Genomic DNA, 14348 nt, shown 5'->3' on the forward strand with positions numbered 1-14348 from the left:
GTAGAGGGACTTTCACTGTGTAACGCTTTGCTAAACCAGCCCTAGTAAGTGTGCTCTAGGAAACATTTAGAGTTAAGACTTGTTTGGATGTCAGATTGATGCTCAGGTTATTTTTGAGATTCTCAGTAAATACCATTTTTGGAATGTTACGATACAGACTTTGAAAAGTTAAGGGAAAATGTGAACTGACTTCCTGGATCTAGAGAGAGACTAGATAAAAACCCTTATAGTTCTGTGTACCAGAGGGTTCTCCACTCTTTAACGGGCCAAGTCCTTGGGAAGCACCTACCCTTCCTACTTCTGTGTGACAGAGCCAGAACAGCCAGTGCTGCTTCCCAGTGGTGGGGCTCTGAAGGGTAGACCTTTCCAGGAGACTCCAGTAACATGTCCTTTTAAAACAGAGACTATAAGTAACCCGTGCATAAAGGGCAAGAATGTAGATGTGAATGCCGTGGAAGGCCAGCCGGCGGACCTTTGGGAACCACTACTCCATGTTTCTAAGCCATTCTCTAAGAACGATGACATAACCATGCAGAAATGACAGAATGAAGAAGGAAAGCTTATAAGTATGGCTAGTCCACTTTACTGTCACTTAGTCAACAAATGAAAAATCTCTGTCTGTGTGCAATTTTACATACGTCTTTTTACTGCACGGTGTTTTGGTGGCCGCACCTGAACAGGAAGAAGTGTCCGGGCCGCGCTTCCTTTCTCCCTTGCAGCTTCCACCACTCCTTCCACTAACCTTCTCCACTTAGTAGCTCTCTGGCAAACCTCTTCCTGCCTCACTGCCTTGGGCCACTCTGGGCTTACAGCTCCGTTGACGTCTGCGGTCGTTGCTTTTGAGGGAAATGTTGACATCGATTTGACTTAAGCCTTCTCCCCAGAGTGATTTCCTCCCTTTGCTTTGTCAACAGAAGAATGGTTTATTATTGCCAGTTTTGGCCTCCTCAGTGCTCTCACACTCTGCTACATGATCATCAGAGCCACAGCTAGCTTGAATGCTAATGAGTAAGTAACAAATTGTTTTTTGGATTGCATGTGCCAGATGATCCCAAGAAAACACCTAGAGTAATTTTCATAAAGATGATGAGAATTGGCTTTCACCAGTTTCACATGGATTCTGATGGGATCATACTTAGCAGAATCATTTATTTCATGAACAGTAACTCAGATTGGGCATTCACCTTGCTCTGCAACAATAGCTCACTTGAGAAAAGACCCAAGGGCTTTCATAAGCCACAAACTTAGAGCAACTCACTCATGTCACATACAAGCCAAGGGAGCCAGTACAGACAAGGAACATACAGCAGGTCTGTGTCCTGATCACTGACAGGAACAGCCCCCAAGAGACTTTACTTGGAGCTTTGGGGGGAGTACAGGCACCCTTGACCAGAGGTCAAGGAACAGCAACTTGGATGTTTAGCCTGCAAGAAAGAAGCAATTGGGAAGACCCGCTGTTTCCAAATCCTAGGAAGACTGTTGGGGAAAACAAACTAATTGTAAACTGTATTTCCATAGGGCAAAATGAGGGCCAAAAGGTGGTTACAGGAAGGCAGATTTCACCTCTGTAGAAAGAAGAGCCTCTGTCAGCGAGGCTACTCACCAATGAGATGGTTTGCCAAGGGGCATGGGGGCGTGCTCAGGACTAGGCAGCTGCGTGTTACTTGTCAGGGCTACCGTAGGTGAGTTTTTCAGATGACGAAAACTTGGGCTAGATGACTGCTAAGGTCCATTCTGATCCAGTGATTTTCCAAGAATACCTTTCCACAGGGGTCAGATATAGAAAAGGGTTTTGGTTTTGTTTGTTTTGTTTCAAATTTGGGGCAGTTAACTGTAGGATATTATTCAGTCTTTTCATTTACTAGTATTCAGGCAAACTCCTTCAAGATGGAAGCGTCCCCAGAACACTGCCCAAATTCAAACCTAAATGGTACAGGTGGAAGTCACATGCTATCCATAGTACATTCTGCCTGCCATTTTAATTGATCAGTAATAACCAACCAAGCTCATGGAATTGATTTCAATTGAATTTTCATTGTCCAGCTGTAGAAACAGTGGGCAAGTGACCTCCACATCAGTGACATGTTTTATTACCTCTCAGCTGATCTGTTGGCTAGATACCCTTAAGAAGTGCCTTGGCATCCCTGACCTATTACATATTGGGGAGATGACATAATTAGCTGGCACTCTTCAGCCTTCAGATGAGTAATTGTGGCCTCATCCAACAGGTCAACAGCTAGCTGCTGCTTTTGGGCTCACTTCAACACAGCACAGTGTTAACTGCTCAGATTCTAAAGGCAGATACACCTGGATCTGACTCCCTGCTCCTCCATTTTTTACTTGTGAGACTTGAGCAGTTATGTTTATCCGAAGCTCTTTTTAGTCATCCACGAAACAGGAATAACGGTCAAAGTACGTCGTAGGGTTGTTATGAGAGCGCAAAAAGTGCTTATTAGCACAGTGCCTGGTACATAATAAGTGCTCAATAAATGTTAGCCAAAATAATTTCTCTGAGGGTCTTTAAATTCTGTAAGATGGCCATCTACCTTGATCATTTGGCAAGTCAATCTACTTTTCTTCCATGAAATAGAATAGAGTCACAGGAGCTCTGTGAGTGCCTGTGAGTCAAACCTCAGTTTGGGGGGGGAACTGTTTATTTCACATGCAGTCACCTCTTTTGCCTACTCCATACCGACTCATCAGACTAGATAATAATGTAAGCCCACTTCTTAAAAATTCCACAAGTGAGTGAAAACCAGTCACAGTGAATAGTGGTACTCTGGGCACTTTTAGAAAGTTTTTAAGTAACTTAATGATCACCTTGCTGCCACTCAGAATCTGCCAGATGCTCGGTTCCTACATCAGGTATTTTAGAGAATGCTCAATAGACGTGTTACCTATTAGAGAACCTGGGCTACAATATTTCAGTTCCATGCATAAATTCCTGCATGACTCAGAATTTAAGTCATTGATCTTAGATCCATGTCTTAGTCCAACCCTTCTCCCATTGGCCTTTGTGGAAGGTTGATACTGCAGTTGTTCATTTGAATATTATTTCTGTGCCTTCAGTCAAAACCACCCTGAAAGACGATTTTCATGATCCCATTTTGAGAAGGAAATAGAGTGAGAGAGAGCATGTGTGTGTGTATGTACACATGGACACATGAATGATGGTCACCAGAATATTAATAGTGATTATCTCAATTTAGTGCACTCTTGGTTTAGGTGATGTTTTTCTCCTGTTGTGCTTTTATGTATTGATTTTTTAATAATATGATTTACTCAAATTTTTTAAAAACCTTTTTAATTTTAAGAGATAAAAAAAAAATAGTCACTCTTACTCAGTGTCTCCTCAAAATGTGAATGAAAAATTCCTATGTGATTTTAATTCCAGAGAAAAGTTTATTTTAGCAAATAAATTCATAATTATTCATTAATGAATTCTTTGAAATTTATCTTATCTCCCTTTTTGCCTTTACCAAAAACTTACAGCCAAAACGAGATTACCTTTTCAATTTAATAACTTAATTTTCTAGGTAAACTCATTCATTTGTACGATAGTCTTCTATATAAATAGATCCATCTTCTCACATTAGTGATCTGTCAGGAAATAGTAAACTTTACCTCAGTGTATACTACCTACTGTTACAGTTTACTTTTCTGACTGTATTACACTGAACTGGTGTATTGTAATTTCAGCAAGACCTTGACCCAATCTACTCACTTGTGAAAACCTGTGGGCAAGATGAAGTAGTACCCGCCAGATGGAAGGGAAGGCATGTGGCACCAGACCTACCCAGGCTTCCACCACAGTGCGTGATTTACTGCCCCCTAGGGGTGAAAGCACTGCCACCATCCTCACCATGCACTCCACGGTTTGATGCTATTGGTTTAACTCCAACATCAATCCAAAGTCCATGTACCTGGGGTCACTTCCCTTCTCTTTTGATGAAATACTGTTTAAGTACGCAACCATGACAAAGTGCTTTAATTATTTTAACACTGCAAATCTTTGAGACTTTGCAAAATAAGCAGGATAGTAGTCAAAGAAGCAAATAAATGTAAGGTCAGTCTATTTTTATATATTTTCTTTTCTTTTTTTCTTTTTTTTAATGCCTACAGCACCTGGTATTCCTAGGTGGTCTCCCATCCAAGGTACTAACCAGGCCCGACCCTGCTTAGCTTCAGAGATCGGACGAGATCAGGCACATTCAGGGTGGCATAGCCATAGTATATTTGCTTTTCATACCACCGTTCCTTAGTACCTAAGTAAGCAAGGTTATTGAAGTTCAATTCCCAGAGGAGGTTTTCTCCTCCTTTTCGTTATTCAAATAAACTTTGTTAAAGGCCATCATTAACAGGCTTATATTTGTATCAAGCTATTTCTCCCACACCATAAGAAAAGTAAATATTTTTTTTTATTTGAGGAACAAGTTATAAGATGTGCAGATGGTTCAGGAGAGATTTTCAGTAGAATGGGAAGTTCAGCTAGGTATCCTCTATAGCCCTTGCTCAGTTCCTAGATATGGATTCACAGAAATCATGTCCTAAAATTTGTGGAAGAGTGTAGCTCAGACATTCAAGATTCAAGAAACTGTCTCAGTGGGAGGAAATGAATCTGCCGTGGTCAGCCTGAAGGAATAATGGGAGCAAATGTCAAACCCTGTAGCATCACCCAAGACTGGAAAGCCCTGGCTCTGCGGCCAGTCAGCAGACTCCGCTGTCCCACCAGCGCCTTGTGAGCCATGCTCCTCAGAGGGGTCATGGTAAAAACGTCTAGAACAGCTCAAAGAAATACTCTACTCAGTATTTCTTATTCGTTCTGACTTTTTTGAGGAACACTAACATATCTCAGTATAAAAGGGTCTGAATAGTTCATCATTTGATGTCTTGGGGATGCTTATCTTAGAAAAAGAGGAGACCGGGTGATGCAAGAGCTGTCTCTAGGTATTTGAAGGACTCCTGATGATGAGAATAGCTCCTAGCAAGAACTTCCTGTACTGGGCTCTGTCGCTCCCCGTGTGGCCCCATTTAATGCTCACAGTCGGATGATGAGCCTGTACTGGGCTCTGTTGCTCCCCGTGTGTGTGTGGCCCCATTTAATGCTCACAGTCGGATGATGACTGCCTAGGGCTCAGAGGCCACACTTCCCATGCAGACTGGAGCTCTGGAGAAATGCCCAGGGAGATAGATTTCCACTTAATGTGCGAAAGCACCTTCTGCCAATCAGAATTGCCCACCGTGGCGTGGACGTCCTGAGAGCTAGTGAGCTTGCCAGGCGCTGCTTATTAGGACGGAGTCTGCAAGACAAGCTGCTCAGAGGCAGGTCCTACCCGTGGTGGAAGTCCAAGGCCCCTTCTGGTTCTGAGAGTCCCTCCTGAACTGCGTCCCCCAGGTGTTCCTTCCTGGGCGAGATCAGAGCCAAAGGACGGGGGCTGCGTTCTCTGCTGGCCACTTCCTTTAGAACTTTAAGTATCAAAAGCAGTGTTTTTAAAACTTTTTATTTTTTTACCATTTCTCACTGTAAGAAGTACATTTTACATTGTGACCCAGTGCTCCCATGTGTATAATTGGAACGGAAGTTTGACAAACATTTTCCTTACACGTGCAGTATTCTCTGGTCTGTTCTCTGTACTTCGTTGTTGTACTGTTAAAGATAGCTGTGAGCTCCTGCATTGATTTTACAATCCAATAACAGGTTACAGCTTGTGATTGGAGAAACACCAATCTAAACTTTGAATTTTTAGTTCTCAACTTAATACCTTTTATTCACATTTATGTGTATTTACTCACAGCTCTGTGTATTTTCCTGAGATAGCCTTTTTTTGTAGCAATACCAGCAAAGATTTGGACTTGCCCCAGTTTACTCATGAACTCTTTTTCCCTTGTTTATTTACATCTCCTTTTAGCCACTCTGAGCCTGAGAAAGATACACAGAAGAGTAACCCAAGGCCCCGGTGGACTGGTGACCCCCAAGAAATGCCATAGGAAGAAGGGCATGGCACTCAGGACCAGAGTTTCTGGTTCTACCTCTTTCCTTGACACGCTTGTCCCTGACCACTCTAGAGAGCCGTGCTCCAAATTGTGGTTCAAAAGACAAATGTGGTTTTCTGAAAACGTGATGACAAAAAGAGGATTAAAGGCAGTGGGACCTTTGATTAGACTCTGCTGTCTTTGACAGTGGTCATTTCTTTTAATTCTCAGAAGTGCCTTTAATGTTATGGCTGCTTTAGTTGTTTAATTTTTTACAAAGACAGCAAAATAAAGTAAGTTGAAAATTTTTTTATTAGCCCATTAAAAGCCCTTATGTCTGATATCCAGCTTTTCTGGGGAAATATCACGAAGACAGTGTGTTATCTTAAATAGGACTACCGTAAATACTAAAGCGTGGGCATGGCGTGCAGGTGCTAGGAGTGGCCTTTTCCTTCTCTCCAGGGACAAGGGCCACATGCACCCTGCACAGACAGAGACAGAAGAGCGAGGGAGTGCCTGTGTGCAGTGAGCACTGGCTCAGCATCACAGCCCCGGGACACTGGCCACTTTTCCCTGGGGGAGTCAAAAAAACTTCCTGGACGGAGTGTACTCTGGAACCAGGCCAGGCATAAGGAAGGCACAGACTGAGGGAAAGCAGAGTTGGGTTACGGAGTTGTGTGGTTCGATGTGTCTGCTGCAGGTGATGGTGGCGGTGTAGGCAAACTATGGAGTGTGGACTTTATCCTTGTGAGTAAAGACTAAGGCTTTTCAGCAAAAAGATGATTCCTGGTGGCATGGTAGAAGTTGCTGTGGCATGATAGAGGCTGGAGGCAGGTGGGTAAGTTAGGTATAAATACAAAATTGAAGGAGGAAGTCTGTGTGATAGGGGAAGATGAAATCAGGAAATGCTGGAGAATTGTATGATAACAAAAGATGAATTGCTTTGAAGTACGGACCTAGAACTCAGCAGAGAGGAGAGAGAGCAGAACCAAAGACACAATTGGGACCATAGAAATGAACCAGACTGTACGAGGATTCAGGAAGGGTGGTCCCACAGCTCTAAGCTGCGGAGCGGGCCGCATTAACCTGAGGGCAGTGCAGGAACCATTGAAAGGCTTGAGGAAAGGCTTGAGGCACCGTCAGGTACCTGATCTACGGACAGATGGACACACACACACACACACACACACACCCCCCAATGCAGTCTAGGGAATTCCCCCTCAGAGAGCCTTACGTGCCTGGAAGTCTGGACTCTTCAGATCTGATTTCACAATAAATAATGACATTCTCATTCGAGGTATAAAGGGGAAAGCACCTTTTAAAGTAAACAGCTGCAAATTTCAGGACACTCTGCATTTAAAGCCTGTGTTCAAACCAGGAAAAGTTGTAAATTGTGTGATTGTCCCTGCATTTTTAAACAAGATGCTGTTAGCCCGTACTTTTTCCCACACTTCTTCTGAGAGCACTGACACACACCTAAAACGATGTACCACACGACCACAGACCTGAAGCTCTGGATTCAGGAAAACTCTCGTGGCTACTGGCTTTACCAGATGGGGCTGGGAAATAGTTGGGAACAGACCCCAGGCCACCCTTCAATTAAGGTCACTTTCTCTGTTATTTTAAAACATCGACAACTACCCTTTCACTAATTCTTGACCTCTGTCTTTTTTTCCTTTTGTTTCATAGGATAGAATGGTTTTGAAGAAGAAAAAAACTGCTTTCTGACTGATTGCCTTGAAGGGAAAAAGAACCTATTTTTGTGCATCATTTACCAATCATGCCACACAAGCATTTATTTTTAGTACATTTTATTTTTTCATAAAATTGCTAATGCCAAAGCTTTGTATTAAAATAAATAAATAATAAAATAAAAAGACTGTGCTATTGAATGTTATTCACCCGCCCATGTTTGGAAAGCTGATTTGAAGATCATATACCCAAATTCCGTGTTTCAGAGACAGAACGTGTTCATGACTCCTCACGGGAGGGACAGTGATGCTGTTTCTGTTTGTATTTCTCCTTGGCTCCTACTCTGACCAAATAGGACCCAAGCGTATGGACATCTGTGTGGCAGTGCCCCCTCAGGCACATGTTACTCCATTTTGTTTTCTTCAAGGTCACCATTTATTCTCTGAGAATTTCTTGCTCCTTTGTTTGTGGTTGATCTGCTTCCAACTAGACCATCAGCTCCACAGCAGCAGCAGGGACATTAAACTGTGTCACTTGCCACTGTGTCCCCTGTACCTAGTAGAGTGCTTTGCACACAGTAAGTGCTCAATAAATATTTATGGAATGAAGGGACGAATGTAAGAAAATTTTCCAAAATACACACTGATTAGTAATAAATTATATCTGACTTTTTTTAACCTAGTTTGTATAGCATTCTCTTTAAAACAGCAAATTCTAAAAAGTTGGAATAGAGCGATTTTACATGTATAAATCAAATACTTTTGCTTTACTGACGAGGAAAATATTGAAATATTTTGTCATATTGAATCATATGCTTGAAGGATTACCAGTATGTGTAAAACCTTTTGAGCAGTGAATTCTCAGCCTTCCACCTCAGTATATCTCAGGACGAGAACATATCCATTGGTAATGGGTTGAAGATTTTTTTTCCTTGTTTTTTTAATCGAGATATAATTCACATACCGTAAAATTTACCTTTTTAAAGGGTGAGCTATTTCAGTGGTTTTTAGTATATTTACAAGGTCATGTAACTATCAAAACTGTAACTCCAGAGCATCTTCATCACCCCAGAAAAGAAGCCCTGTACCCATGAATGGTAACCTCTCTCCCCTCCCCTCCCCCTGCCAGCCCAAAAACCACTAATCTACTCTGTCTCTATGGATTTAACTATTCTAGACATTTTATATAAATAGAGTCATACAGTATGTGGCCTTTTGTGCCAGTAATGTTTTCAAGGTTCATCCATGTGTTGCATGTATCAGTACTTCATTCTTTTTTTTTTTTTTTTTGGCCAAATAATATTCCGTGGTATAGCTATACCACATTTTGTTCATCTGTTCAGCCAATGATGGATATTGGGTTGTTTCTACTTTTTGGCTATTGTAAATAATGCTGCTATAAACATTGTGTACAAGTTTTTGTGTGAACATATATTTTCAGTTCTCTCAGTACATTTCTAGATGTGGACTTGGTGGGTCATATGGTAACTCTAAGTTTAAATTATTGAAAAATTGCCCAGTTGTTTTCCAAAGCAGCTATACAATTTTACATTCTCATCAGCAGTGTATAAAGGTTCCCTTTTCTCCACATCCTCACCAACACTTGTTTGTTGATTTATTGATGATGACCATTCTGACAGGTGTGAGGTGATACCTCACTGTGGTTTTTGTGGTTTTAATTTGCATTTCCCTGATTGCTGGTACCGGACTTTTTGTATGTGTGTTGGCCATCTAGATATATGTCCTCTTCAGAGAAATGCCTGTTCAGGTTCCCTGCCCATTTTTTACTCAGATGGTTTGGTGTTAAGTTGTATGAATTCCTTACATATTTTGGATATTAACCCCTTCTGGTATATATCATTGGTGAATGTATTCTCCCACTCACTCAGTAGGTTGTCTTTTTGTTTCTTTGATGGTTTCCTTCATTGTGTAGAAGCTTTTTAGTTTGATGGAAGTCCCATTCGTTTACGTCTGCTTTTGTTTCCCTTGCTTAAGGGGTCATATCTATAAAGATAATTCTAATATTGTTGTCAAATAGTTGACCATATATTTTCTTCTAGGAGTTTTTATGATTTTATTAATTACATTTAAGTCTTTAATCCATTTTGAGTTTATTTTTGTATATAATGTTAAGAGAAAGGTCCAGTTTTATATTTTTTTGTATGTGTCCAGTTTTTCCAACACTTGTTAGAGAAACTGTCATTTTTTATGGTATTTTTTTGCCTCTTTTGTTATGGATTAATCGACCATTTCACTAAGGGTTTGTTTCTGGGCTCCCTATTCTGTTCCATTGATTTATTTGTTTTCATGCCAGGACCAGATTGTTTTTGATTATTATAGCTTTGTATAGTTTCAAATCAAGGAGCCTGATACCTCCATTTTGTTTTTTGTGGGGTTTTTTTGTTTGTTTGTTTGTTTGTTTTTTGTCAAGATTGCTTTAACTATTTGGTCTTCTGTGATTCCATATAAATTTTAGGATTATTGCTTTAGTTCTGAGAAGAATGCTATTGCTATTTTGATAGGGATTGTATTGAACCTTTTAGATTGCTTTGGGTAGGGTGGTCATTTTAACAATATTAATTCTTCTAATCCATGAGCACAGTATATCCTTCCATTTATTTGTGTCCTCTTCAGTTTCTTTCTTCAGCATCTTATAGTTTTCAGAGTACAGGTCTTTCACCTCCATCATTAAATTTATTTCTAGGTATTTTATTCTTTTAAATGCACCTGTAAATGAGATTATTTTCTTAATTTCTCCTTCTGATCATTATTAGTGTATAACAATGTGACATATCTATATATTAATTTTGTATTCTGCTACTCTGCTTAATTCATTTATTTTTTGGTGGATTCTTTAAGGTTGTCTATATATATTTTGTCATCTGCAGATAGTGACCGTTTTATTTCTTTCATCTTAGTGCATATGCCTTTTATTTTGTTTTCTTGTCTTATTGCTATGGCTAGGACTTCCAATACTATATTGAATAATAGTGGTGAGAGTAGGCTTCCTTGTCTTGTTCCTGATATTAGAGGAAAAGCTTTCATCTTTCCACCATTGAGTATGATGTTAGCTGTGGGATTATCATATATGGCATTTATCATTTTGAGGTAAGTCCCTTCTATACCCACTTCGTTAGGAGTTTTTATCAAATGAATGTTGAATTTTATCAAATGCTTTTTCTGCATCCACTGAGATAATCATGATTTTTATCCTTGGTTTTGTTGATATGATGTATCACATTAATTGTGTTCTGAATATTGAACTATCCTTATATCCCTGATATAAATCCAACTTGATCATGTGTATGATCTTTTCAATGTATAGTTGAATTTGGTTTGCTAGTATTTTGTTGAAAATTTTTACATCTATGTTCATCAGAGATATTGGCTTGTAATTCTATTTTTGGTCTGGTATTGGTATCAGTAATGCTGTTCTCATACAATAAGTTTGGAAGCATTCCTTCCTCTTCCGTTTTTTAGAGTAGTTTGAGAAGAATAGGCATTAATTCTTCTTTAAATGTCTGGTAGAATTCACCTGTGAAACTTGGGCTTTTCTTCGTTGAGGGTTTTTTGATTACTGCTTTAATTTTATTGCTAGTAATCAGCCTGTTCAGATTTTCTGTTTCTTCCTGGTTTACCCTTAGGTCATATGTTTTTAGAAATTTATCCATTTCTTCTAGGCTGTCAAATTTCTTGGCATATAATTGTTTCTAGTATACTTTAATGGTCCTTTGTATTTCTCTGGTGTTGTAATCTCTCCTCTTTCTAATTTTATTTATTTGAGCATGTTCTCTTTTTTTTCTTGATGAGTCTTGCTAGAAGTCTGTCAATTTTGCTTTTTTCTGTTCTGATTGTTATTGTTTCCTTCTACTTTGGATTTTGTTCTTCTTTTTCTAGTTTCTTTAGGTATAAAGTTAAGTTGGTTTATTTGGGATTTTTTTCTGTTCAGGTTGGCCTGTATAGCTATGAACTTTCCTCTTAAAACTGCTCTTGCCACATCCCATAAATTTTGGAAAGTTGTTTTCATTTTCATTTGTCTTGAAGTTTTTGATTTCCTGTTTGATTTCCTCGTTCATTCATTCATTGTTTGGTGGTATGTTGTTTAATCTCCACACATTTGTGTTTTTTCCAGTTTTCTCCCTGTAGTTGATTTATAGTTTCATGCCATTGTGGTCAGAAAATATACTAGATATAATTTCAGTCTTATTAAATTTGAGGCTTGTTTTGTGACTTAGTATGTGGTCTCCTCTGGAAAACATTCCATGTGCACTTGAGAAAAATGTGTAATCTGCAGTTTGGGGATGAAATGTTTGATAAATGTCTATTAAGTCAGTCTGGTCAGATGTGCCATTTAAAGCCAGTATTTCCTTACTAATTTTCTGTCAGATGATCTTTCCATTGAGGTAAGTGGAACATTAAAGTCCCCAACTATTATTGTATTACTGTTAATTTCTGCCTTTATGTCCATTAATATTTGCATCTATGTTGAGTATGTAGATATTTACAATTATTATTACCTCTTCTTGTATTGACCCTTTTGTCATTATGTAATGTCCTTTTTTGTCTCTTTACATTCTTTGTTTTGAAGTCTATTTTGTCTGATATGCATATTGCTACCTCAGCTTTCTTTTGATTTCTATTTGCATGGAATATCTTTTTTCGTTCCTTCACTTTCGGTGTGTCTTTTGATCTAAAGTGAGTCTCTAGGAAGCATATGGAGGAGTTTTGTTTTTTTATCCATTCAGCCACCCTATGTCTTTTGATTGGAGAATTTAGTCCATTCACATTTAAAGTAATTATTGATAGGTATGTGCTTACTGCCATTTTGTTAATTGTTTTTTAGCTGTTTTTGTTCTCTATTTTTTTCTTCTTTTAATTCCTTTTGATTTACAGGTTTTCTTTAGTGTTTTGTTTAGATTCCTTTCTCTTTATTTTTTGTGTATATTTTATAGGCTTTTGGTTTGTGGTTACCATGAGGTTCCATATATCCATATATGGAATGTGTGTGTGTGTGTGTGTACACATATATGTATATGGTCTGTTTTAAGCTGATAGGCATTTAAGTTCAAATTCATTTTAAAGTACTACATTTGTATTCCCCCTTCAACTCTTTATGTTTTTGATATCGTGTTTTATATCTTTTTGTTTTATGTATTCCCTGACTATTCTAGTTATAGTTAATTTTGCTACTTTTGTCTTTTAACCTTCATATTAGCTTTTTAAGTGGTTGATTCACAGTGTTTGTTATATGTTTGCCTTTACCAGTGAGATTTTTTTTTTCTTATATCTTCTTATTTCTGGTTCTGGCCTTTTCTGCATAAAGAAGACCCATTAACACTTCTTGTAAAGCCAGTTTAGTGGTGATGAACTCCTTTAGTTTTTGCCCGTCTGGGAAACTCACTCTGTCAGTTCTGAACAACCTTGCTGGGTATAATGTTTTAGGCTGTAAGTTCCTTTCTTTTAGCACTTTTCATATTTCCTGCCACTCCCTTCTGGCCTACAGAGTTGCTGCTGAGAAATCAGCTGATAGCCTTATGGGGTTTCCCTTATATTTGACTTGTTTCCTTCTTGCTGCCTTCAAGATTGTCTCTTTATCCTTAACTTTGCCATTTTAATTAGAATATGTCTTAGTGTGAGTGTTTTTGAGTTCATCTTGTTTGGCACTCTCTGTGCTTCCTGGACCTGGTTGTCTGTTTCTTGCCCCAGATTAGGAAAGTTTTCAGCTGTTATTTCTTCAAATATACTTTCTGCCCCTTCTAATGCCTTCTCACGTGTTCTTCATTTCAGTTATTATAGTCTTCATCTTCAGTTGTATTCTCATCGAATTGGTTCTGTATTACATTTTTATCTTTGTTGAAGTGCTGTCTGAGTCCTCTTTTCCACTCTCAAATTTGTTGATCATCCTTATGGCTGTTTCTTTGAATTTTTTATCAGGCATATTACTTACCTTCATTTTGTTAGAATTTTTTGCCAAGACGTTTTCTCATTCCTTCATTTGGGGAATATTCTGTCTCCCCATTTTGTTTAATTTTCTGTGTTCATTCCTATTAATTCGATAAAATAGCTCTCTCCTCCAATATTGCAAAAGTGGCCTCTATGTAGACTGTGTGCTAGATGCCGTGTGCTAGATGCTTTGGGCAGGCTGGTTGTAGTCAAGGCAGACGTTTGTGTGCCACCTGGCCAGAAGTGGGTTCTGGAGTGGGCAGCCTGGTGTGTCTACGCTTCCTGCTCTTCTGCTCCAGGCAGGGCTGCCCATTTGCATGCAGAGCACCCTCGATGCTTTGTTGACTGAGCTGGGTCCAGGCTGCTCTGAGTGTGCACATCTCAGCATCCTACTTGTTCTGCACTTTCTTCAGATGGGGCAGTCCTGCGTGCAGGTACCACAGTGGTTTGCTAGTCTCCGGTGGGAGAGCCCCGTGTGTGCATGCAACCCACTGGGCACATGCAGCAGCATCCTGCTGTGCCCACTGGGTCAGTCTCCAGGTGGAGGGGCCTAGTGTGTGCACACTGTGGTGCCCTGCTCCTCCTGTTGGAGCTAGCTCTGGTGGAGTGGCTGGGAATGCTTGCAGCAGCCCTGCAGATCAGCCAGAGAACCTAGGTGGAGCTGCTGCCTGCTGTACAAGTGCCTGGGAAACAATGGAGCCCACTGGTTTTCTCCCCCACCTTTTCCACGTAGGGCGCCTC

At 39.7% G+C, this 14348-nt stretch overlaps 1 protein-coding gene and 1 pseudogene across 4 annotated transcripts in view; one reads left to right on the top strand and one right to left on the bottom strand.

Moving 5' to 3' along the window:
- Positions 1-14348, top strand: part of RNF130 (ring finger protein 130) — an 80626-nt gene that overhangs the window by 49209 nt on the left and 17069 nt on the right. The window contains exons 7-8 of one of the 4 annotated variants that reach the window (XM_006923245.1): positions 915-1008; positions 7663-7850. The exons of 1 other annotated variant lie outside the window; for it this stretch is intronic. In XM_006923245.1, coding sequence (XP_006923307.1) covers positions 915-1008; positions 7663-7678 — 110 coding nt within the window. In that variant the 3' untranslated portion in view covers positions 7679-7850. Of the gene's footprint in view, positions 1-914; positions 1009-5909; positions 6106-7662; positions 7851-14348 lie in introns of those variants that run through there. 2 more of the 4 variants (XM_025040646.1, XM_025040647.1) reach the window with 2 other exon arrangements.
- On the bottom strand, positions 4114-4233 carry LOC112471941 (annotated as a pseudogene).

This window comes from Pteropus alecto, unplaced genomic scaffold (genome assembly GCF_000325575.1).
Source record: "Pteropus alecto unplaced genomic scaffold, ASM32557v1 scaffold78, whole genome shotgun sequence".
NCBI lineage: Eukaryota > Metazoa > Chordata > Mammalia > Chiroptera > Pteropodidae > Pteropus > Pteropus alecto.